This window comes from Cnephaeus nilssonii (assembly GCF_951640355.1).
Source record: "Cnephaeus nilssonii genome assembly, chromosome: 12".
Taxonomy (NCBI): Eukaryota; Metazoa; Chordata; class Mammalia; order Chiroptera; family Vespertilionidae; genus Cnephaeus; species Cnephaeus nilssonii.
This window is the reverse complement of record NC_137083.1, coordinates 35077205-35104504: the sequence shown is the minus strand read 5'-3', so window position 1 is coordinate 35104504 and position 27300 is coordinate 35077205. Positions and strand designations below refer to the sequence as shown.

Below are 27300 nucleotides of genomic sequence, written 5' to 3'. Positions count from 1 at the left end.
TAAAAAAGATGTGAGTGAACCATGAAGGAGAGGACAAAACATACAGATACCACAAAGCAAGTGAGAAAAGAAGCTGTTTACCATAAATTCAGAGAGTGGGAGTGGGTAAAGGACAGTATGTAGAAAAGAATTGTAGAACTACTAACAGAGGTTGAAAGAGAATGCAGGTTGTGTACAAGGACAACCTTGGGGACCAGCTCCTAGAGATTAAAGATTTATTATTCATTACTGCAGCTTCTGTCACTCACCAGAGGAGGTTCACAGTGAGCTGACAGCCAATGTAACGTCTGGGGAGGAAAGGATACAGGATGGGAAGGTAAGAGTCTAAGGTCCTAGCTTTTACAGCCTAATGACATTATGACACTGCATATAATCTCTGATCTTTTTCTCCTTCTGTGGATTTTTTTTTTCCTTGATGACATGAGAATGCTTAGGCCTTTTGATAAGTACAAATGTTTTGTGTGTATGTGTGCAGTTGTGTATTTCTCTCTTTCAAAATAACGGATTGGGTAGGATTATGTAACACATTTTTAAAATATTAAAACCTACACACATTAAAGCATCAAGTAAAATAGTTGTTAACCTGTCTCACTAATAATCACCTGCTTCGATTCAATCTGTGGGAGGAAAAGGAAGCAATAAATTTGACCCCAACTTACCACACATTTTAATTGCACAGTACTCCCAAGGGGTGTCAGGGTCAAGAGTATAGCACCATGGCCTCGGCTTGCCATCAGGATTGCGGCAATAATTATCATCAAAGCCCTTGTCGGGATATCTGCAAACCACACCAACAAAAGTGTCACGTAAATCTGCCTGGAAACACCTCGCAGCCCCCAGCTCACAAAAGAACTTCTGATTCAGCTCAGATACTGCTAGCTGAGGGTAAAAAAAAAAAAAAGAAAAAGTTCTCTGTGTTTTGCCTTACAAGGACTGCTAATCATGGACTGTTGAATCTATTACCTTACATATTCCACCCAGTATAGAGTACCATCACCTTTACTAATAAGTTAAGTCCATTGGGTACCTGTCTGCCGTTTGAGGTCCCAAACCTAAACCTCTTTTCATAAAGCCCAGTTAACAACAGATTACATAAACATGACCTCGTGTAAAATGCTCATTAAAAAAATAGGTCCTCTTCCATGGCAGGCTTTAAGTTTAAACCGAAAGGTAGGTTTCAAGAGCTGTTACTAATGATAGGTCCATTCTGGAACCAGAGCCTTTCTGGGTCATGCCCTCCCCTCCCCTGGAGCAAGAGACAAACTCCATCACACCCCTTTCTCTATACCCGCCTCCCTTTCAATTAACTGGGGCCCGCCTTGGTGACTTGATTTTAATTGCTACCATGTCCCTTCTGCTCTCACTTGAAGGACTAGAGATGCACTGAAAAATAAAGCAGATTTTTCACCTCATTTAGAAGAACAATACATAAAAATATAAAGAAGAAAAAACACCTTTCAAAGAACACATTTCTAAACAAAGATAGGGATAAAGCTTCCTCTGGAATTATTATCTGTATTTTTAGTCTTTATAATAAAAACAAGACTTTTTTTCAACTAAAATGTTTCATGTGAAATGAATGGGCCAATGTAGATATTTCTTTTAACCATTTAAGTTCGAAACCTACTTCGGAGGAGAAAGTAGACTTGGTTACCTGACTTCCCCAGATTGACAATTTCAAAAGGCAGCAGGATAAAGCAGCCAAAGGATCATTTGCTCTACCTTCCATTCCCTTTCCCTGGGCAGGACCTCTGTCATGTGGTCACACATGGGAGCCCATGTTACCTAACTCACTGAAGATGTGGCCCTAGAAGGAGACTGGCTTGTATTTAGCAATAATGCCTCCTCCCACAGCTCAGGTTGGTCATGGAGATCACTATTGAGTGGGCCTCTGTCTTTTTCCTGCTGTGGGAGAGAAAGAGGAAGCTCCTGTTAGTGCTTCCCTTTCACACTCCACGGGTGCTCTTCAGGACCGTCCTGATCTCTGGGAATCGGAACCTAGTCAGCCAAGACCAACTGGAGGTGTAATAGCACTCACACACCTCATCATAAATCCCTTTGCCCAAGACTTTCCAGAAAACATTGTATAAAGAGAATTTCCATTTCAGTTTGTCAGGGAGCAAATGACCACTTGAGAAAAGAATCACTGGTAGCATGGTTGGTGGTATTTTACCTTTCTGGCACGAATTTGTGCCGATGTGGCGTCTGATGATCCCAGCGCTGACAGATCTTGCCTGATTCCGTATGATCCATGGGACCTCGATAACTTTCCCCATTGCAGGTCATGCATTCTACTAATAAAATTAAAGCATGGCATGTTAATTGCTTCTGACAGAAAAATCAAAAACACCACTGTTCCATTTAAAGAACAGTAAATCATCTGTTTCACAAAGAGATTTCTAGAAAAACTTACATATTTTAACTTTAAATTATGGCCTAATGTCCATAAAGAATGACATAAAATACTCCTTAAAGAACTTTTCATATAGCTTAAATGATATTTTTGTACTCAATGTCATACAGATTTACCACAGGGCCAGGAAATTACCTTTCTAATTTTTCAATAACTGTCCAGAGGTACTTAGAAACTGGAAATATCAGATAGAGCCTTGGGGTTTTCCTCTTGGTTTGTCTAAACTGCAAGGGATCGCAGTAGTTATACTGTCAGTACAATAAAGCCCCTCTCTCAGCCGAACTTCCAATTACATGCACAGGAAATGAGTATACATCTTACTCCTACAATCAATGCCCAAATTGGGATGAGACAGGTTGTAGAAACCAGCTTGGGATAGAAATCTGCTACTATTCAAAGAATATTTTAAAAGAAGAAAGCATAGCTCCTTTCTGTTAGCAAATATCCATGTTGAATAACTGGGCAGGCTTTATTCTTATCTAGCTTAGGATAGAAGTTGACCTACTATTGAACTCCTTGTACTCACTGTTTTTAAAATGTATAAGTTGACCTAGTTAGGCAGAATCTTACTGATGATTCTATGTGGTTAATTAATAGTTCTCTTCTGGCTGGCCTCTTATGTCACACTGAAAACCCTGAATCACATCAGCTATCTGAAAAAGATACTTCTCAAATGGACAGGTTGATTTGTAGTCCAGCAGGCAACCTGTGGAATAAATCTTTGCTGGGCTTTCCTATGGATCAGGCCAACTTCCCCAAACACATCATTTGTATCTTGTGATTACTGAACATCTAACTTTAGCTGAAAGAGAGCAAAGATGTCAATGTTTAATTTTACCTACCAAGATCTAGCCTAATTAGCATTTGTAATAATTTGGGGTATAATATCAGAAAAAATCACTTTGAACCTTTGAGTTGTATAATCTAATAGGACATTAACTATTAACTCTCCAAAACATGAGACAGTTTGGCTTGATCCACCTACTTTTCATGTAGTTTAATCTGTGAACTAAGACAAGGGACCAATTCAGCTTCCTCTCATTTGGTCCTGAGATTCCCAGACTACAGTCCGTACGCATGTGCACTATACATTACAGGGGTCCAAGAGATATTGATGAAGGTTCTCTGTTTGGGCAAGGTCACTTCAACATTGAAATGCTCAACATAGGTTATGCCTGATCACATAAGAGCTTTCCATTTGAATGTGGTACAGATTGACTTAGTTCCCTTTCTTAAAAGAATGCAAGGTTTGATATCTTCACAGAAAATGATGTGATGTTTATCATTGTTGTTTGCTCCTTTGTAATGAATAAAATTGAATGAAAAACTGAATGCAATTCAATGAGAAAACAGAATAAATACTATGGTCAGACATAAGAGATAAGGGCCCACATACGCAATTTCTAACCTTATATAGTACTCAAGGAATTAAAATGTATCTATTTTGTCTCCTTCAGCAAATGCAGCTTATAAGAGTATATCCCCTTACACGCAAGTGCATAAAGTTATTCTCTAGGAAGCTGTACTATGGGGATTATTATAAAACATTTTTCCTGGGGACTTTAGGATTTTTTATTTTCTTATGACCACTTTCTAGAATGAGTGTGGTAGACCAGTGCTTCTCCAAACTTGAATGTGCATAAAAAGTCACTTTGAGATCTTGTTAAAGGGCAAGTTCTTATAAAGGGTTTTGGGGGTGGGGATCCTCCCAGCGGATGCTGATGCTTCTGGTACTTGGATCTCATGGTGAGTAGCAAGTTTGTAGATAATTTGTTATATTCTAAAAGTTCTAAGTGTTTGTCAGTAATAGCTTTTTAGAAGAGAGTGGATTTTACCTGGTCCTTGATGAGAGTTGGCTAAGCTAAAAAGGGGCAAAATACCATGAAATGGTACAGAAACGTGAATTAGCATGCTATGTTTTTGGTAAAGCGAAGAGATAATTATAGATGCAGTTTCAGACCTAGAGAGATTTTTTTTTAATAATAAAGTTAACAAGAATGATGTTAGATTTTTGTAGTCAATGAATGTATTATGGTGATAGAAGTGAGATGCTAAATATATTATCGTTACATATTCTTTGATTATTCAGTACTTTTAATGTATAAAAATCATCTGATCTATGTAGGGAGGAAAGAACTCACAAAATCTTAAAGGACTTACCTAAAACTGAAAATGTCAAACTTGTGCTTGGAACACAGGTCTTCTGACCCATAGTCCAGTGTTCTTTCCATTCTCCCTCATTGCTTTTGTGTCCTACATATTTTAATGTGTCCTCTATACATTCTAACTAGTCATACTTTAAGGTAGACTGATAACAATAATTTTAGAAAGTCAACCTCCCTGAGTTTTTCAACATTGTCCCAATTACCTTTTGCTCTCCTGTTTCTAACAGTAGGTTGTCCTCCTGTTGGATTTCCACCTATTGGGGCATGTGGAAAAGGAGGCCCTGGGAAAGCAAGTAGATTGGCCATCTTTTCCAAGGTTTGTTGTTTTACCTCTGCGTCAAACCATCAGGTTAGTCTTAAAAATTACCTCAAGAAAGCCAGACTTTAAGCTCACAGTCACTTTTCAAACTTCCAGAATTCTAAGACTCTTCTAAGTTTTTGTAGCTCAAAGTTAAGCGGTACAGGTAGGACAGGTAGAAACTAAGTCCACCTACTCAAGGAACCAGGTGAAAGCATAATCTATTTAACAGTACAAGAGGGTGAGGATTGCCCTCCTGCTCTATTTTTTCCCTCTCTCTTTACTGTGGTAAGTGTATTATTTAACCCTTCTAGCAAGTTCTTTTCTTTTTAAAAAAAGAAACAAAACGTACAAAAAAGTAAAATTCTAATCCAGATCACATAAATGCAAACTAAATAAATACTTCTATTCATAAGTAGAATTTTTTTTTTTTGGAATATAGTTTTGACCTAAGTAGTAGTAGAAAACTATAAAATGACACATAATTGTAACATAAGTAGGATTGACTTAACATCTTTCTCACCATATTAACTAACTCAAAAAATATTGTGTTCCATTTTTCTCAATCCTAAAACCACAGTGATCTGAGTTTACAGACTAAAAGAGATATTTCAAAAGTATTTCTCAGCAAATTCCATGGTGGTGATTATTTCAGAAAAACTGAATATTTAAAATATGGATAGTCTCACAAATCCACATTTATAGATAATAGTTTTATTTAAATCTTTGTTTTTTTTAAAGTCTTTCTCCATGCAGAGTATGGATTTAACACACAGTATTATTTGGGATATTATGTGTGAGACATTAAAAAATAATTATTATGGCTTAAAATGTATTTACTCGGATATCTGACAATCATTAAAAAGACATCTGTTCCACTGACTAGTGTTGGCTTTATTTTAAATCCCAAGCAAATGTTAAAACAAGAAATTAGATTTTACAAAGCTCAGTTTTCCACAATCTTTGAATCAAAGATTGGCATTTCTACTGAAATGCTTAATATATTATAAAGTTTTAAATTATAAGAAAATAATATTAACCATTAGATATCAGATATATATTATCTATGAACCAAACTTTCTAAAAAAATTCAGATGAGTATTTAGTCAAAAGTTTGTTACAAATATTTCCAAAAAATATATACTGTTCTACATGTATTTTCTAAAAGAACAGTTTGAAGTTTGACTTGAGGCATTTTTCTTGCTTAATTTTAAATATCCAAAATTATTTGATTATTTCTACCTCATCCATAATGATATAACCTTTGGAAATTGCCATTTAATAAATGACTATACATAGATGAAAATGGCTCACTGATGATATTAAGTATTCTAGATTTTGAGGTTTCCCCCTTATATATGTATCTTAATATAAATGAACATCATTTGTACATTATTTTGAGTATTTTATTACTTATTTTATAAAGAGCTGTTTTTCTTTATTCATGTATTGATAGTGCTTCTTATTTTAGATCCTCTTTATTAAAATCCCGCTAAAGCATTGTTCATTATAGAATAAATTTAAACATCACAACTAAACTCAGTTCATACTCCCTGAGATATGTTTAGCCTATAGGGCAGATAGGTGTTGGTTTACTTCTCTCACGGGAGCATTTTTCTACTATTGTCAGATTTCTAATTGTTTCCAGAAAAAGCATATCTGCAACCTTCAGTGCCATTGTAACCATCAGCCTCACGCACCATTATATTAATGAGCAATGCCCTTTTCCAAGGGAGCTGTAATGACCTAAAATGATTAAAGGATGTTAGAGATATATAATCTAATGACATAAGAGTAACTGGAAAGAGGACTTTTACAACTACTTATTTTTCTAGCATGTTTGTTCTACATTAACTATCAGTTCATATCTATGCCAGTGTATTTTGATAAATGTTTCTCTTATAAACCAGTGGTTGAAAAGTTACGTTCTCATACAGACTAGACAGGTAACATACAGTTTGACCACGTTATTTTCCTTGAAAACACTTTCCAAGGTCAAACAAAATCAATTACAAAACTCCTTGCAATGATTTTCAACCTCAAAAAATGGTGATAATGAAGAGTTTCCCAAAAGCACGTTATTTTCTTCCAGGTGTAAATTTAAGGCAAACATTAATGACAGACTTATTCATACAAAACAGACTTGTTCATCATGTTATCACAGATCAGTTTATTATTTTTTAAAAGAAAAGAAAACAATGATGAAGAAGTTATAGTGAACAGAATACGATATGGAATGAATGAAAAGTAAGGATTTACAAACAGAGATAGAACTGGCTCTGGCACATGACGTCAATTTTAAATTAACTAACAACAGAAAACAAATCCACCTTCTCTGTGACAATTAACTAACAATGATATTTTTTTATGTGATACTATCAACCTAATATTAGATTGATATTTATGGAAGAAATGTCTTCTAAAAAACTGGTTCATTAACAAATAGGTAAGATAACTTACTATAAAAATTGGACAGTATTTCAGCAGACCCCACCCCCCCACCCCTAAGAACTTTGAAATCCTACTAAATTTCTATCAGAATGAAATCCATGTTTCATTTGGATTTTCAGAATTTTAGGTTCTGACAGAACAGCTATTGTATTCGGTAGCCAGATAACTAAGAAAACTAAACGGCATACAATGCTGAAATGGTTACTCTTCCTTCTCGTCAGTCATTCAGTTTTCCATTGCAAAAGTAAGGACAGTGCCCTCTTATGCTGTGAGAGGAGGTAAAAACATAGACATGGATTTAGGGTGCCTGCCTTCAAGACAGCCTTGATCTCTTCAGATACTATTCTGAACAGTGGTCCAGTCTATGTATTAGATTTGGTTCTAGTCACATTTGCAGCAAAACGCACACAGGTGTGTCCAATTCCAGTGACCCCCTCCCATCTGCCCTTCTGGGTTCATAGACCCGTGCTGCACCGCTGCTGTGGAAGCAGGAGTTTGATGAATAGAGAATTAGCTCTACTCATAACGAGCTAAGTTTCATCTGGTTCCTTTCAGAGGATGGATGGAAACAGACTTTGAGGCAGGTGAGCTCCACACCATTAATGAAAAAGTCCGAACTTATGCTCTCCCCGGAATGATGCCTCAGGCTCTATCTAAACTCACAAACTGATAACTGGCTTCCTTATTCTGCATTCATCTGGTGGTGATCAGGTTTTAAAACTGTGTATAAAGTGCTCAATTAATTCTCTATGGTTGTGTTTGAATAAACAACATATTCACTGCGATTCGGTTTGTCTTTGTTTAACCTTTCATGCGAGCTGCAGATCTACGCAAAGGAGGAGCAGAGGGCCCCACACGGCATTCAGGTTCATTTACCTTCTGAACACTGAGGAATGTCACAGACTTCGTAGCGTACCTCTGGATTGCTTGTGAAACACCACGGTCCCCCTTCTTCCCCTCGAGGATTTCGACAGTAGTTTTCCTGTAGGTCTTTACCCCGATAGCTCGAAGGCAAAAAGCTAGTTTTAAAATGATAATCATTACAGTATAAGCGCATGCAACTTTACTTTGGGCCTATTAAATTTACTAGTGGGTATATTTTCCCTGAAAGTAAAAAACACATTTATTCTAACTCAGACCTCCATCTACAGGGTGGGGCAAAAGTAGGTTCACAGTTTGTGAGTATGCAAAATGCAGTTTATTCCTGTATTATCATTTATTAATTATGTATTGTTTTCCATATGGACAACTGTAAACCTATTTCTGTCCCATCCTGTATATTAACTTTAATTGTTATTCCCATCCATTCTTAAAATCCTTAAATTTTATAAACACTTAGCTAACAATTCACATGTTCAACATTCATGTCTGGATTTTCCAAGAGCCAAACATTTAAGAACCTAGTGAACATTGTTTGTACCACAATTTCAAAGCTTCATTCAAAGGCAGCAAGTGATTGAGCAAGGCCACTAAGGAGAGAACTGAAGAAACACTGCAATTGACCTTGAAATCTCACAGTTACACTGCTTATCCCACATAATTGCTTGTTTATTTGTTGCTTTTATTATGAAGAATGTTCCTCCTATTTTCTGAACAACTGAGAAACAGCTTGATGAAGTAACAGGAACAAAGGGTCTAGAATCAAATTAAACCTGGACTCAAATTTCAACTCTCTCACTTGGCTTCTCAGCCTATTAGCTTACCTGTACAATGAATATAACCATAACTTATAGCACAGTATACTGTGTTACCATATCTTACACAGTATATGGTTGTTTTGAGAATTTGTAAGAGGTGACAGAATAATTGACAATAAATGCTACCTATTATTAAGCACATTCCACTTAGTAGTCTTTACTCTGTGGAAGTAAAAATTAAACAATTGAATGAACAATTAAAGCTCGTATGATTTCACAGTTTCCTAAGAGTTTTAATTTTCAAAGGAAAAAGTAGTCATCTTTTGTCTTAGTTTTAATCCTATTATTCCAGAATAATTTAGGATACCTTTTGTATGTGCCATTGCTTGAAATTTATTTTCTTTCATTTTTGTCAGTTCTCCAATTTTTGATAGTAACTTTATAATGAAATACTGTTGTTCTGATAGATTCAAAACTGATTTTACTCTTTTTCATAAAGTAATGTATTAATCAAATTTACCTTAGAAAATTCTCTTATAACTCTATTTTATGGAAAAGCTTAGTATAGTAGAGTAGTAAGAATAAGTTATTGTTAATCACAAAATTTATATCGCTGCCATATATGACACCAGTTCTTAGATTACTTATTTACTTTTGGGGTTTTCAACTTCCAGATGTATAAGATGAATGGAGTGAATTAGATTATTATGAAGTCCTTCATTTTGTATCATTTTACATACTCAGTTTACTTAAGAAACTAAATAATGGATTTAGCACATATTAAATGAACACATTAACTATATAGCTTTAGAGAATATTTTTGTTCTACATACACACACACACACACACACACACACACACACACACACACACAAATAAATATATACACACATATACCTTTCCAGTGGATTTTTAAAGCAAAAAAGAAGCTGTGAAGAAGTAGTGAATGAATCAATAAACAACTTAGTAGGAAAAATACAAATAGAAAGGGAGATAAAGTGTAAATCAAACCTAAAAGTGGTGAAAAATGAATAAACTTGTCCCACTAGAGTTAACAAAATGAGAAATGAAAAGATGTGCTTCTTTTCACAATTCTTTATCAATTCATATCGAATTCCTCTTTAAGGCATGCAGGGTAACAAGAATACCGGGTCATCTCTTCTCTTCATTCTTTGGCATATATGGCTTTTTACCCAAATTAACTGGTTTTCCTTTGTGCTTTGTGGTGTTAGCATGATTTTTTTTTGGCAGCCTGTACCTGACCGAGGGTTGAAGCCTAGTCCCGCTCTGTTCACTTATTTTTATATATATATATATTTTATTGATTTTTTTACAGAGAGGAAGGGAGAGGGATAGAAAGTTAGAAACATCAATGAGAGAGAAACATCAATCAGCTGCCTTCTGCACACTCCCTACTGGGTATGTGCCCGCAACCAAGGTACATGCCCTTGACCAGAATCGAACCTGGGACCCTTGAGTCTGCAGGCTGACGCTCTATCCACTGAGCCAAACCGGTTAGGGCTCTTTTCACTTATTTGTGTTCATTCAACAAATGTTTATGAAAACCTGTTATACCAAAGCCCTATGCCAGTCAACAGGATTTGTAATAAACTTTTATTTACATATATAGTATTGTTGGTTCTTTGTCCTTGTTGGCAAGGCTTTACAAGAGATAAATAAAGAAATATTTAAAATTGAGTTATATTTAAAGGTTCTTTGAAATATAAATTAGATCTTCTGGTGCTAGTCACCTTTTCTTTTCTTTTAATATAAATGGTGTTCATAGAAAACTTGAACTATTCCATCATCTGCTTCATTAATGAATGCTGGGTGGCCAATGAAAGATAGAGGTGTAGATATCAGGTCACCTGATTTTCTGGTTAAGTTTCTATACTAATTTCATCATCTATCATCATCTTCCCATTAAGCCACTTGTAAAATATTTCAATTTAGGGAGTCAACAACAAATCATTCCTCTAGACAGAGACATGTATATATTTCTTTTTCCATTTCCCATGAAGTTAATCATTAGTTAACACTTCAAAGTATTAAGCAATCATGTTGATATTTTAATAAGCTGATAATTGATGATAATTAAGTGTTGCTCCCACCGAATTTCTTAAAATTTTGATTAATGTACAAGATCTTCTCAGCCCTAAACTCAAGGAAATGTTTGTTGGAAAAATAGTTGATTGGACTGGAAAGCCTGTTCCCAGGGAGATCTATTTCACATTTACTCCTCTAGCAGAGAATCACAATCATAGAGAAATTGGGTTGAAATAAGACCTCTACTGGGTCAGTCCAGTGCACTCTCCTTAACTAAGGCTGGATTGATTTCAAATGCTATTCATTTGTTCATGAAAAGCATAGATCTATGTATTTAAATAAGACGTTTTCCGTACTATCCTGGGAATGGCACCATCCACATACTTATGAGAGGACAAAACGAATTATTTGTTTGTTTTTTTAAGTATAAGGACAATTCTCCATTTCATAGATATCTGTGTATAATTAAAAGTAAATATGATCCCCCTTATGTGTGGAAGCTAATGAACAAAATAAGCTGACCAACAAAGTAGAAACAGAGGCATGGTTACAAGGGACAGACTGACAGCTGTCAGAGGGGAGGGAGGAGGGAGAGGCTGGATGAAAGAAGGTGAAGGGATTAGCCAAAGAACATATATGCATAACCCATGGACACAGACAACAGTGTGGTGATGGCCAGAGGGAAGGGGGAGTGGGGGCTGGGTGGAGGTGGACAAAGGGGGGATAATGGGGACATCTGTCATAGTGTCAACAATAACAATAAAGTTAGAAAATAAATTTAAAATTAAAAAATCAATAATTTGAAAAAATTAGTTGTTTTCTGTTACTGAGACACTGGAAAGCTGATCAGTTTGGACACTTATTATCTGGTGTTAATTAGGCTGAGATCACAAGTTTGATCCCAATGTGGAGCAACAAACTCTTTTTCTTTGTATGTGGGCCAATTAACTCATCTTTGTTTACTGAAGTAAAATCATCTTTCATAATTATACCCTCCAAAAAATTAATGGAATGGGATAAAAAGTGGATTCATTGAGGCAAAGTTATCCGCACTATTGCAAAAACAAGTGACAGCAGGTGTCCTACTGACCTGCTAAGTGTATGATGCCCTGGGCTTGTTGAAAGCAGGACTCAGATTCTGGCCATCCCACTTACTAGGTGTGAATGACCTTGAAAAGTTACTAAGGCTCTTTGTGCTTCAGCTTCCCCCTATATAAAACAGAATTAATAAAACGATCCACTATGTGTTTCTTGGAAAGATTAAAGGAGATAGACTCGGTATACTGCTCAGCAAGGTAACTGGCACATGGTAATCTGAATCTTCTAATGCATTTAATAACCAGGGAGAGCTGTTTTTCAACTACTTTAGTTCCAGTTAAAATTATTTGTAAAATAAATCTTGAAAACTGGCTAAATTTAGTTCTCTAGTGGGTAGTAGATATCTATGTTTCTCCTCCATTATGATTCCAACTTTCAGACTAATGAGCCTATGGCTACTATGTTTACTCATCTTTAAAAAGCATTCATTTCATAATGAACACAATTTTAAGTGTAGACATTTAATTCCCAAGGAATGAGAAGGTTGTGTTTTGTTTGTTTTCAGTCATTGCACAGTAGGTAAAACAGAAAAGCTGGTCAGAGGCATGAGTTTTTAGCAGACATTCTCAATTTTGACTGTACTTTGGAATCATCTGGTGAGCATTTTTTTTAAATGATGGTGCATGGGTTATTGCACCCAAGAAATGTTGATTTAATTGGTCTATGCTGATACCTGGGTGGCAGGATTTGTTATGGGCTTCTAGCAGGTGATGTTAATGTGCAGCCAAGGCTGAGAACCCCCATGGTTAAAGAAAATTTGGCCTGGCCACTGGGTAAGGTCAGAATGTGATCCATCTCTAATTTATACAGTCAACCTCTCCACCTCCAGCTGCACAATGCAGAACCTTCTTGAAGGCAAAGGGAGGGAGGAATCTTTTAAAATTATGTTTCCATTATTTTTTCACAAACACTAAGATCTATAAATTGAAGTTTTGAGATAGGATGACGTTAGGCCACATCTGAATGATTAATTTGTTCATCTTTGTCTAAATACCAGTTATGGACTCACATAATCCTTGGCCTAATATAATTTAGCAAGGTTGTCTAAGTTATTATAGAACTGTAGAATTATTCTGAAGGACTAACACACATAATAAAAAAAGAGGTTTATCCTCTCTTCTTCATGCTGTTCTTACCTGTGCTCGTGGGGTATCATGGAATTCCAGGGCTGGCATTTGATGCCACTCTTAGTGATAGATACCGTTCCTTTGTAGCTACCTCCTTTACCAATAATGCAGTTTCTAATGTAGTCTATCAGAAGAAAGCAGAGAAAAATGCTGTAACTGTGAGTAACATGTGGTATATATCTAAAAGTAAAAGAAACTTTCATTCAAACCTTTAAGTAATTAACACTTGTAAACTACTGTTTTTCAAATCATATTGAAATGTCTTGCCTAAAGCTTCTACTAATATTTTCAAAATAATACATTTCAGAATAATACAAAACAACAACAACAAAAAGTCTATTGAGAAGTTTTAATTTTGTGAGCATATAGTTGGATAACTGAAGATATTAGTCTATGTATTTAACATACTTTCTACACTCAATTGGCCAGACAAACTTAATTTGGCAGAATGATTTGCTAAATTATGCAGACCATGTTAAGAAAATATTAAAAATGAAAATTAATGGATTTATAAAACCTATATTGAATTCAGAAAGTTACTTTAAAATAATAAAAATAACTAATTTGTCTTTCAGTAAAATGGTGTGGGTTTTGTACATATGTGTATGTGTGTGTGTGTGTGTGTATGAGAGATAATTATATTATTTTGATTTTTCCATATTTTTACTAATATTTCCACTGCTAAATTGCAGGGCAATCAAATTGAAACATGCTAAATATTTCTGTCAAACAATATCAACTACAATACAGTTGTTAGTTGAAGATGGTCTTATACTAGAGTACGAATTATATTTAGGATTTGTAGAATTATTGGGGTTAGAGAGATCATCTTATTTTCTACCATGAACCAATCTTAATTTAATTTAGACATATACCATATTATAAGAAAATATCTGTGTATATTACCAAATACCTAAATTAATAAGACAATATGATTGAAGAAAACATTAAAATTAAAATCAATGCTATTATCATAAATACAATCCATAACTATTTCTTGTGATGAGAGATTTATCTTCTCAAATTCATATTTATTTAACATTCTTCAATTATTTGATATAATTCTGCTTTTTACAAAGTAAATACCTTGTGAATATAATGTTAGAATACTAAAATAGACAAATTAACAAAAAATTTGGTCTCAATTCTTCTTTAAAAAATTTTTTTAGCCTGGCCAGTGTGCTCAGTGGTTAAGTGTCAACCTATGAACCAGGAGATGAAGCTTCAATTCTCAGTCAGGGCACATGCCTAGGTTGTGGGTTCCATCCCCAGTGCGGGGTGTACAGGAGGCAGCCAATCAATGATTCTCTCTCATTATTGATGTTTTTATCTTTCTCTCCCTTCCTTTCTGAAATCAATATATATATATATATATATATATATATATATATATATATATATATATATATGTATGTATGTATATTTTTAAATGTTTTAAAGAACATGATAATTAGAAATAGATCCAACTAATAGATCCAACTATTTTTTCAATATCTCCACTTTTTTTATTATTAGCAATCATCACTATAGCTTAGATATTTAAAGTTGTTAAAATTTAAAATATGATAGTAATCCCCAAATTTGCTGTAATGTAAGATGTCTTAAACTAGTAGCTTAAGATGGCACTTTGCAAAATGACATGGAGAATACCAGTTCTAGGAGAGGCTCCTAGAAATAAACTGAGAAGAGGTCATCTAATTATGGGAAGTTTGGAAAATGATCTCTGTAATCAAAAGTGTCATTCTATTGTCAAGTCTCTAGTGTCATATGTCTTAATAGATGAATTAACTGTATAATAGATCCAGTATATAACAGAAAAATCCATGGAAAAGAGAACTGTGGCAGGAATTTGCATATTTTTATACTTGATTTCATTATGAATATTTAGAAAGTGGCCAGTTACCTTTGTTTTCATAGAGGTCGAATTCATGGCCAAACTGTTTTTTCACTCCAGTTGACATGCTATTGAAAGGGAACCAGAGGCATCGTTTTCTTGCTTTATCAAAAACAAAGGCCCTGAAAAAAATATCTGAATGAAAAGAAGGAATACTACTATTTATACAGTTTTTAAAGATTGGGCACTTGGTTTAACCAAGGAGGGCAATATAAAGTCTTTCTAAACTAAAATTATAAATGCAAAAATCTCTTAACCATAAATAGTAAAGTATTTGATAACATTTTCTACATAAGAACCGATGTTGGAATTCTGAAGTATTTTCTTCCCATTAAGAAATGGTATTAAAATTCCTTACTATGCTACTTATGATGCTGCCATGTACAAGCCTTCATTTCTTAGTATTTTGACAACTTTTAAATAATATCAATAAGGGGAAATAACTTTTGTAAAACAAATATAAAAAAGACATAAAATTTTAGAAAATATTTTACTTATTATTTTATATTTTATTTACTACATTTCATTCTATATCCATAACTTCAAAACATATTCACAAACTTTGTGCTTTGTATTTTTAAATATCTACCTATAAAAACATTTTACAGCTGACATAGTAATTAAAGGCAAATCATAAAAGTATTATTTTTGTAGCTGTGGCAGAATAACTTGATAAGATAAAATTGGCTAATAATAGATTTGAATTTTGATCTGGTAGACTATAAGCTTATGCCATACATGTTAAATTCCCTATTTCCTTATGGTAGTGTTAGGGGGGAGAGTGTTAAATGATTTTGAAACCATAGTAATTAGATAAATAACATATATAAAAATAAACAAACATCTAAAAATAAATAAATAGTTTCCCACTTAACTTTACATTAAAATTAAAATGTACCACACATATATAAACTAATTTTCTATAAGGCTTTGACATGAGATAACCTCGCAGGAGCCTCATCGGGAACATGCAAGATTATCCTCTGTGACTACAAATGTGGTTACATCTGGAAAGTGAGGGACAGGGTTTCCAGCTCACTGATTTCCTTCACTTTTTTTCTCTCCTTCCATTACTATGCCATATTCTCTCAGAAAACTGTTTCCTTCAATCATTTTACACTTTATATGGACTGGATCCTGGCTGTCAAATTTAAGTTTGACTTTAAGAGTCTTTATCTTAGCCTTATTTTAATTATCTTCATTTCAAGAATTTATTTTGTCTAGTTTCCTAGTTGGTCATGGCAGGAGGGCAATTCCAGTAAGAGTAGCTCAGTCATGGCTTGAAGAGGGAAGCCTCCTGTTTTCTTCTCTTGAGCCAATTGATGAATAGCAATTTTCTGAAGAGCTTAGAATCAGGCACTCTGGTTATCTTTCCTACCCAGCAAAGGAAAATTTCAATCTCTATACAATCAATTTTGTTGATCCCTTCTCAAGAGAAAAGAGTGTTTGACAGATGTTCCACCCCATGCCAACTCAATCCCAGATGCTTTCACACAGCTCTGCTGGCATTTTCCAAACATTTTCCTATATTTGCTCTTGTTTGCCAATGATTCTAGTCCACATAACAAGTCGGCAAAAATACCATTTAATTCATTAAGAACCTAATTTCAGAGTATCACAGTATATATGTATTTAATTCTGAATAACTAATGTATTTAGTGGTTCCAAACACGTATGTATAATACACACATATTAGGATAGATAAGTGAGAAGGATGATCCAATTTCTAGGCAGGAAAACTTTGGCTGTCCGTGGGTTTTATTACATGTGATTTTCTGTACAGGTTGCCATAAATTTGGAGACTAAATTTAACTCAACCAGAATATGGTAGGAAAATATGAAACCTCATATACATGGGATATGTGAAGGTATATTAATCAGGTCACATGTGTCCTCCAATGAAGCAAATTCATTTTCGTTTCTACTAAATAAAACAAAGGAAAAGGTTTTTTGTTTGGTTTTGGTTTGGTTTTAATAGGCATAAGGCTGATTAATGTGAAAATTGAAAGGTAGCAATACTGCCTCTCTGAATTACCCCATCACTTTTCATCCAGGAGAGTGTATTGTCAGAGTCAGAGTTAAAAACCAACAATGATTGTGGTTCTCTAATTCTCTATGCCCTGCCTTTCCAACCCCAAGAGGGGAAAATACAGTAAATCCAACCTCCTCAGTTGCCAGAAGAACATCTCCATAAATCTACACAGTTGAGATGTTGATTGAGAGTGGTTTTCTCTAATTTATTTTTAACTAACTCAAGGCTTTTATCAGAAAACCAGGGAAAAGAAGCAGAATCGTCATAGGAAAATACTTGCAAAGTCAATCCCCCACTATTCTTGCCAAGAAATATCTCCCTGAAAGTGGCAGTTTGGCTATAAAATACTTCCAGAGGAGCTGTAATTGGATAGGAAGGAGATAGTCTCTCCTCCCCCTAAATCTATTGAAGTTATTCTCTGACCATGTCCTTTCCCCTCAGGCCCATAACATTCATTTCTCTGAGAAAGGCAAGATGAAATTCAGACCACTTGCCATGACATTACTAAATCTGTGTTCCCATTATGTGTCATGACCCAAATGTTATAGAGCAGAATTTAAAATTTACAGGGTGTCATGCTAAATCCTTTAACATGTGGGATGACATAGGGAATGAAAGGGAGGAAAGTACGTGAGGGGAGAAATGTTTATGGAGAAGAACTAGGAAACACATTTTCCTTGGGCAGTTAGGATGAAATTGTCACCTTCATGGCCCAAAATTCCAAATTGTATCCTCTGGGATTACTGGCAAGGTAGTAAGGAATTCTCTGTGAGGTCACACAGGGACTTCACAAGTAAGAAAACTCACTCTGAGTCCCCACATGCCTCTCTGCATTACCCCCTCACTTTTCATCTAAAATGTCATCATCACTACTCTGGCCTAAACAGTCTCTGCTGCTGACACCAATCCCTCTAGTTTTTAATCCTATTCTCTCAACACCTTTCATTTAAATCCCTAAAGACAATGACATAAGTTACAGTAAATTTTGGCTATTGCCCAACATATATTCTAAAAATTTCTTCACTCCTCTTGAAAGAAAAAAAAATGTTTACTCTGAATAGAATATTTTAAATGTTTTTTAAAACATTTAAAAGTGAGATAAAAGTAAATCTAATTACCTTTCAGTTCCTAAAGTTCAATTGTTTATGAGAAAATGTAAATTCCATAACCAAAGCCACTGTGGATTCACTTTATATGTGCTTCCTTACTCATATTTCCATCAACTGAGAGCTCAGTCTTCTGTTGTAATGTGTTTAACACTAAAGCCAAGCTTATAATTTTAAGGGCAAATTACATTAAATACAAAAAACAAAACAAAAAACATGATGATAATAATTACATATTGCATTTGGAAAATTATCCTAAGAACAAAATGAAGTGACTTACTTGCAAGTAAATGGAAGTCCTTTATTCCTAATACATCTATTAGCACATTGGTCTGCCGTATTCATTTTTTTTGTTTTTATCTTCAATAATGGGTCTTCTTTAAATAGAGTAGTCTTTGCTGACTTCTTGAATTCATGAAGTGTGTTTCTTCTTTTCTTCTGTCCTTCTATTAATAATAATTATAAAACACACATAAGGAATATGCTTTTGAGGCTAACGTAAAAAAAAAAAAAAAGTGCTTAAGGATCAAGATAACGATTTTATCTGACAACATACTAGACCTCCAGGAGTTGGGGATAGAGTAAGGTGGGCAATGATACTCTCAGATAGTTAAGAGAAAAAGGGAATATTATAATCAGTGAAGAATAAATAACTTGTCATGTAGAGTCACTTCACTCATCTACATTCTTTCAAATTAAGGATGTTTTTAAAAATTAGGGCAGAGTTCACTCTAAAGAAATAAATAACATGATATTCTCCAAACAGTATGAAAGCAAGGGCCAGGGCATATCATATCATGCTCTATAATTAAATTTGTCATTTCCTTCCATAAGTGGTCTGTATGTAAGTTATAGTATTAATTAGACAAGCCAATTCAATAACAGATAAGAAACTTCTCACTAAAATTGGGGCAGTGGACACATTTTCTGACTTGCTCTTTAAAGCATTTCATACTATTCATATTTTAGCTTTTCTCATTTCCTACATAAGTGTCTTCTGTGCTTGAGGGCATGAGTTCTTAGTATCACTGAACTGTTTGTCTTGAAATCAATCCAAATGCTGCAAATCAAATGTATGTAAACCTTCATCCTTTAATGTAACAACATCATTTTTCTTCATGGAAGTACTCGACAAGGCGCCTAGATAACATGAATCCTCCTATTAAAAACCTGAGAACAGCCAAAACCGGTTTGGCTTACTAGAAAGAGTGTCAGCCTGTGGACTGAGGGGTCCCAGGTTCGATTCCGGTCAAGGGCATGTACCTTGGTTGCGGGCACATCCCTAGTCGGGGGTGTGCAGGAGGCAGCTGATCGATGTTTCTCTCTCATTGATGTTTCTAACTCTCTATCCCTCTCCCTTCCTCTCTATAAGAAATCAATAAAATATATTTTTAAAAAAAACAAAAAAACCTGAGAACAGAACGAAAACATCTAAAAGATGTAATCTATTGAATAACATTTGAGTATCATGAACTTGCTTCTTTATTCTCAACTTGCCTAAAGTTGTCTGGTTTGTAATGATGATCACCATCTTCACCATGAGGATGAAAATGTCTAAGAGACTGCAGCTATTGCATAATAAGGATAGACATGATTGTGCCCTCCTCTGCCTGTCCATCCTTTTGAACACCCAATAAGAAAGGCAGTAATAATATATTCATTTTAAATATGTAGATACCAAGACACAGGGAAAAGATGACCACTTAGAAGATCTGACTCGAAACCCAGCTGCCTAGCTTCAGAACCCCCACTCTTAAACACTTATGATGCTTTCTTTTCTCTTAGCATTGCTAAGAAAAAATGTGAGAATATGGCTTGTAAATATTTCATGAAGATTTAGATTAGAGCTATCAGTAGAGAAGTAACTTGGACAGTAGAACAGACAATGCACTCCTGGCTTTTATATGTGGTGAAATGTGTCAAGAAAAGAGAGTGAAATTTTGTCTAAAAACTTTGGAACTATGGCTAGTAGAGTGAGGTACCAAGAATGGCATTGTACTCTTAAGTTTGCCAGCAACCACTGGCTCCAGTTGGTTTATTAAGAGGACAGATGCTACTCATTAATGTCTTTCCTAACCTGAAGTTCACAATAAATAAGAGAAAACATGAAGTCTTCTAAATGTCTAGTTCTCTATAAAATTCCAGAACACAGGGCCCAAAAGAGTGGTATTAATTTCTGTAGTAATGCTTTCATTTTTTAACTTTTCTTTGCCCTACAAAATTAAATGGCTATGGCACAACAGATGTAATTTAAACGACATTTTAACATAAAAATTCAATCAACCAAATAATCTATCAACATGTTTTTTATTGAGTGCGGACCAAATGCCTTGCATAACGTTGGCAGACAGATGATAATTCTGGCATTCTCATGGGCTCGCCAGATGACTTTGTTTAATTACCTGAAATGCTAATATCCCAATTACTCAATCTAAGAAAAATACAAGTTGTATTATAGTTGAACTAAAAAGAGCTATTTAAACTATTATCATTAAGTAAATATTTGGAAACCAATTTGGATAAATAATGTTATTAATATGCAAAGTTTTAGTTTTGTTTTTGGAATTTTATTCTTTAATTTCTGGCATAAGAGTGAAACTTATTCTCCCAAGGGGAAAAAAATAGTACAATTCTTTTCAAATTTGGTTTATAATACAGGGCCATGTTAATGGAAGATAAGTTTCTTCATTAAGAGGTTCTCCTTCATTTGACCTTAGTGGACTATTTCTCAGGTGCTATGAAGTGTATCACAGCATAATAGTCATCTGATTTCCTACACAAATAGAAATATTTCTTAGAGGCAAATGTAGTTAATAGATGCAGATCATCTATTTTAAAAATTGTCCACCAAAATGGAAGAATTATATATATATCAAATGAATTCTTTTAACTAAAAATATTGAATTACAAATGACCTCATGTATTAGGTATTTATTATACACATCTAAGTGAGAGAGAAATTTAAAAAGTCCAAGATAAATATTAAATTCAGATATGTATTTTACTAATTATTAAAAAAATAGAATCCCTGGTCAATGCTCTGTTTCTTTTCTTGATACCATGTAATATGAAAGCAAGCATTGAAGACTACTGTGAGAAAGAAAGTCTCTGTGGGTTTGCTGGTTGTGTTTAATTCTACAGCTCCTCAGTTGTCCTATTGAAATGTGTTAATGTGTGGCTGGCTGTACCTCATAAAAATAGTCTACTCTTGCTTGCTGATAAATTTTTCCATCACTACATCTCATGTAAAGATCAAAAAGCATTCTAAAAAGCAAATAAATCCATGATTTCCCTTTACTAGATAACAAATAGGAGTGAAAGGCTTGTCTGGGCTACAAAGCTAATGAGAAGCAATCAGAACCAGATACCAGGATTCCCTTTCCACTATTCATTTGTCATGACTTAGAAGCTTTCCCTTATAATTCAGTCATTTCTCCTGGGTCAGTAACTAAGTACTCAAAAATGTGAAGTTCAAGCTAATTGTACATCATGTAATCCATACACCTATAAAAGTTAATTTCTTCTTCAATAAAAGAAAAATTCAAAACAGAAGTCATTAAAAAGCAGCATCCAAAAAAAACTATCTTCCATATGTAGTAACAACTGATGCTTATTTTACTGAAAACAGTTAAAAGACAAGTTTAATTTGGGAAGAAACTCAAAAATATCTTTGGATCAGATTTTGCCCTACTAATTTTGTGCATGGCTGTTAGTTGAAGTTTATAAACAAAATAGTGAAATGAAATCAAAGGGTGAGAGATCACTCCAACTTTGTCATGTTTTCTGTACTTTAAATTGTAACTACTTTTTCCTCTTCTCCCAGTCTGGGAAATATTCTAGAAGCTGTGTTTCCGGAAGAATCTAAAGTCCCTATTTTAGAACTGAAATCATTAGAATTGTAGTGAAAACCTACAAACAGAGAGTAGGGTCAAATGTATCAAGGTGCTTGAAGAAAGACACATTTCTCCCCCTGGTCCCTGGGCCTCACACTCATTTCTCTCAGTACCTCATATATTTTCTTCTCTGTGTGGACTAACCATTGACTTCAAAGGAAAATCGTGCAAGGAAAGGATTTGCAGGGTGTGGAAAGATGCAGGAATCTGGCTCTACATATTCTGAGAAACCTACCCACATGATTAGTGGTTAACAGCTTGAAGTGGCAAGATGTTAAGATGAAAGTATACAAATAATTAATGGGAGGGAATGGTTGTGACAGGAGATTTTAAACTCCTCAAAGACAAGAATCATAAATACTGGTCCAGCATTTCATTGCTATTATCTAGGACTTGGAAATCACAATCATCTCCCCTTTTGCAGAGTAGGTAACAGCATCACAAATAAAGATGTTAAGAAGAAAGGCATCTTGTCAGACTTAAATCAAATGTTGCTATTTGAGAAGCAGCATAGTGATCTCTTCCAAAGAGATTTGCAAAATGAAGCAATGTTCAGTATGAGATTAGGGGCCTCCCTAGATATTTCCCTTCTCTTTCATTCCATTTCATTTCATTCCATAGAAGCTCCTCCTGGTCTCTTTCTCTGCAGTTTCTGCCTACCACTCTCCATCCACACAGCAACCAAAACAACTACACTGAAATGCAGTTTCTGTCAGGTACCTTGTCAACTGGAAAACTTGCAGCACTGCCCATAGTTTTTCCTATATTTCTTAGCAAAATGGATTCTTTAAAGGCAGTTTCAATTGATTTCACAATTATTGGCTTCAGTATAAATATTTTTAATCCCATATATTTCATTCACATAGATTTGGGTAAGACACTCAGGTCTATCCCTTCACTAAGATAATTAAGGTCCTTAACCTCAGTTTTCTCATGTTAGATGAGTCCAACAATGCCAATCTTATTAGAATTAAATAAGTTTCACTTTTAGAGCTTGGTCCATAACAGTTGCTCAATAATGTAGGTTTCTTTCTCATTTGTTCATCTTTATATCCCCCACATTAGATGCTCATTTAATGCTTCAGCTGTTACAAGGGACTGGATGTTTGTTTCCAGTGTAGTTAGGAATAGATAGAGGGTAATTCTCTGTGCAACAACTTCTGTAAACATGGCTTCGATTCACTGCACTGAATATTTCTTTAAAAACTGCTCAGTAAAATATCTCCATAATGCATTCTGCTCAGAACTGGTTGTCACTTTACTATAGTATCCAATTCTTTCCTAACATTGCATGATTTTACAATATGTACAATAAGATAAATCTTAAAGTATCACTGAAGCAAGTAACAACAACAAAAATTTTAAATGTTCAACATTAGATGATACTGAAAAGAACAAACTCTCTTTCTATGTCCTAAGAGGGCTATCCATGTTTTCCATTTTGAAGAATGTTATTTTAAAAAAAGAACAACTATCAAAATAAATTTGCCACCCAAACAAAGGCAGACCCTCTTCTGATGACAATTTGAGCATTATACACTTCAGGAATTATTCACAGCATATCTGTAATTCCCAATTGGCCTCTCCTAGCCTGCCAGCACACTCTTGGGCTGCGTTTTCTCTACACTCAGGAAACGCAGTCATTTCAACATTAGCCAAAGTGAAATATAATTACGAATGTATATCTCCTGCCAAAACTTCATGATGCATGCCAAAAGCAAGTAGACATTGTCTACGGTTGATCTACTGTTTGGGTTTTCCACACTGTGTCCCCCTTGCATTAGCACAGATGACTTCAGGTAACCACAGTCTATTTCAGACTTTATCAACACTTCAATCTTTAAAAATGAAAGCCCTCAAAATATCAGCCATGGTTTCAATTTATACTTAAATTCCCCTAATCCAGCCATGTCTTATAGGAATCTATTTTAACATGACACAGCTCAAGCATGATAACCTGGTGATGGCACTAACTTCTTTTTCACCTCTTCAGAAGTCTAACCTACCTGTTTTCAAACGGACCTTTCTAACACAGTGTTGTTTTCCAAAAGGACCAATTCACAAAAGAGAAGAAAGCCAGGTGGATTGAACGATTTCTTAACACCTAGCACATCCTTGATGTTTTCAACTCTTCTATTACATCAAGAGCTAGAGCAGAGGTCGGACGAACTTCATATTTAGCTTATCTTACAAAATACAGCCAGTTCTCTGTTTTAGGTTATAAAAAGGCCATGTCTACCATCTGGGCATTTGTTCCATTCTTTTATTCCCCTGTGCCCACCCATGATGCTCACTACTTTCTCCGGCTGGCATCCCAGCCACTGCAATGATAATACAACCAAATGCAGATGTTTCCTCTGGCCCTGATAGCAACAGAAAACTTCCCAAAGCAGCAAATGACATTTCTCAACTTCCAGGCAATAGGTACTCCCAAGCAACTCCTTCCCAACCTGTAAATTCAGGGCAGAAAAGGAGACGCAGAAAGAAGCTCTGCAGCTTTAATCCAAGTTAGACAATTTTTTTTTTCCCCTGCCTTCCTTACTCTGCAGTTTCAGAAAGACAGGCATCCATACCCAGAAAAAATGAGATCTTAGAAGGGAGGCTTTCTCTTTCATTTTCATAACATGCATCTACTCAGAGTTGAATCTGCCTTTCTCCAAATATAAACCTGCAAGAAGCCATAATTTGGCTCTGAGCGTTTACAGAGGGATGTGGGGTCCTGGATGGTCACGGAAAAGTATCCTCTGGAAAGAAAACGAATCCCTGCTCCACTGACCATCACTCTCCCCTCTTCAGACCAGACCTTCTGTTCAACTTTAAACTTGTCCAAACCATCCAAGTTCCAGCCAGGGTTAGCACTTCATTCCTACCCCCAAGTCCACAATGATTAAGCTAAGTGAGAAGGGGCTGGGTCCCTAGGGGGTGAGGGTGGGGTGGGGAGACCCACTGAGGGGATGTTAATTATCATCTTAAATGCTTTGCAAATAGATCAAAAGAAAGGACATTGAGAAGTTTAAAAAAACCCATACCACATACTGAGCTAAGAAAGGATGCTGGGGCTAGCGGAAAGAGAGAGTGCCAGGAAAAGAATAGGTTAGCAAGAGAGAGGGAAAATGATGATAACCACGCAGAAGAAGAGAAAACTAACCTGCATAGGGGATGGCGATGGGAAGCAGCAGGAGATGGAGGAGGACATGCTGCAGCAGCAGGACTGGCAGGAGTTTGGTCACCCACATGGCGCTGGGCGCTGGCGGGTCCCACTGGAGGAGATGCCCGGGTGGAAGAATCCTGTTGCGACTCAGTGCCTGAAGGAGCCGGTCGGCTCTGAGCGGCTTTTTATTGCAATGAGCTAAATTTGTTGTGTGATTAACTGGAAAGATCTAGGTCTGAACTCCCTCTTACGGTAAGAAACTGTTTAACAACAGCCCCTTTACTCTCTTCCACCCCCCTCCTTTCCTCACTGAACGCCCCCCCTCCCCAACAACACCAAACAGATCCCAGTTCCCCGCGCCCCCCTTCCCCCTCCACCCTCCAACTCTGCTTAGGAAAGAAACTTACAAAGAAAAGGTCACCTGGCCTGGGGCCAGCTTCAATTTGGAAGCTCGAGCTCCAGATCCGAGTGCTCCTATCCGAGCAGGGAAGGGAGGAGCAAGGCTCAGCCCAATAGCTAAATCAAGGCACAGACAGAGAACCAGTTCGCTCCATTTAAACAGAAAATACATGTGTTTACGTATCTATTTGGGAAAAGAGGAAGGGGAAGCAGCAGCAGAAGAGAGCAAAGGGCTGCTTTTTTAGTCAAATGTGCCTTCGCTCTGAGCCGTCTAGTTCCACTGCTAGAGCGATCTAGGTGTTCAGAACGCTGGCACAGGTGCCCAGGGGGTAAGAGGCAGGCTGGGAGGGGGAGGCAGGCGGGAGGCAGTGCGCAGGCAGGTCCAGCCCAGGTGGAAAGAAGTTAGGTGAGAAAAGGGTGTAGTAATATATGGTCAGAATAAATAACCACGGGTGGGAAAATTGCCCCTGTCCAAAGGACTCAGAGCAGGCAGTTTTTTTCAGAAGCTGTGCTAAGCCCCCCAAGTCACTGAAAGATCAGACAGAGGGCGGAAAAACCAGGACTACAGGCATTATGAGAGGAGAAGGACCTACCTGGCTGTCTGGCAAGGGGAGAAGAGCAACACCTGCAGAAGTGAACACGCCTTTTGAGGGGAGAAGGGATGGTCCATATAAGTTACATAGTCACTCAGGTACTTAGGGACAAGGGCTTAGAGTATTTGGCAGGTGCTGATTGGTGGTTCAATGTATAGTCCATATAAGGTGCCTGGTTAGGTACTCTGGTATGTTCAGGCCTCAGGTGCAGGTTACATCATACTCCACCCACCAGTTGGGGGAAGGATCTATCAATCACCACAAATATACCCAAAGTGCATCAGGGAAACTTGTCTGATCTGGGGTCTGATAAAATCTGGTCATGCTCTCAAAATGTCTAAGGGACTGTGATTATCCACAGCCTGTCTTTGATGGATAAATGTAGAATGGACTATGTGTCCTTGTACACATGTAAACACATACACACTCACACACACACACGTATGTCTATATGATGTGTGCACCTTCAAAGAATTTCTCTGGAAATCTCTTAAAATGTTTCAATACAGCAGTGATGAATGGACCTCTCTTTTAAGCTCCATCCCCCTGCATTCACCCACCAGCCTCCCAAAATTTAAATGGAGGGATGAAGGGCATTGGGGGGATGGGGGGGGATGCAGGGGAGAGGGACATGACTCATTTCAGTAGATTCTTTGTGAAATCATTGCCCAGACTGCATTTATTGAGAGGATTTGTCTCTGCACTACTCTGATTGTTTGGGCAGCACTTGCTTTATTTTTAATGGACTTGGGGGGGGGGCGGTAGTTGCCACATGTGTCTCTGAGATGAGCACAAGTGGGAAGCAGCTTCTCTGTGGACAGAGGAAGGGAAGGTGGGCATAATGTGAGAATGACTCTGGAGCAGTGTGTCGAGATAGTGGGCACAATTAAAGCCATCCACAGAGCAGCCTTATCTGCACCTACACCTCTGATTTCTCCTCCTCTTGCTCTACCCATCCTCACCTCCAGAAACAAACAAACAAACAAACAAAAAAACA

General features: G+C 36.2%; 1 protein-coding gene across 2 annotated transcripts in view; it reads right to left on the bottom strand.

Annotated features, from left to right (window-relative positions):
• The window catches only part of HGF (hepatocyte growth factor), a gene marked incomplete at both ends in the record, with an annotated part of 63726 nt that extends 38330 nt beyond the window's left edge, over nt 1–25396 (bottom strand). Inside the window, 7 exons of one of the 2 annotated variants that reach the window (XM_079785339.1) lie at nt 660–778; nt 2174–2294; nt 8204–8346; nt 13245–13359; nt 15139–15251; nt 18548–18713; nt 25309–25396. In XM_079785339.1, coding sequence (XP_079641465.1) covers nt 660–778; nt 2174–2294; nt 8204–8346; nt 13245–13359; nt 15139–15251; nt 18548–18713; nt 25309–25396 — 865 coding nt within the window. The remainder of the gene's footprint in view (nt 1–659; nt 779–2173; nt 2295–8203; nt 8347–13244; nt 13360–15138; nt 15252–18547; nt 18714–25308) is intronic. The other variant, XM_079785340.1, reaches the window with a different exon arrangement.
• Between the last annotated feature and the right edge of the window lie 1904 nt (nt 25397–27300).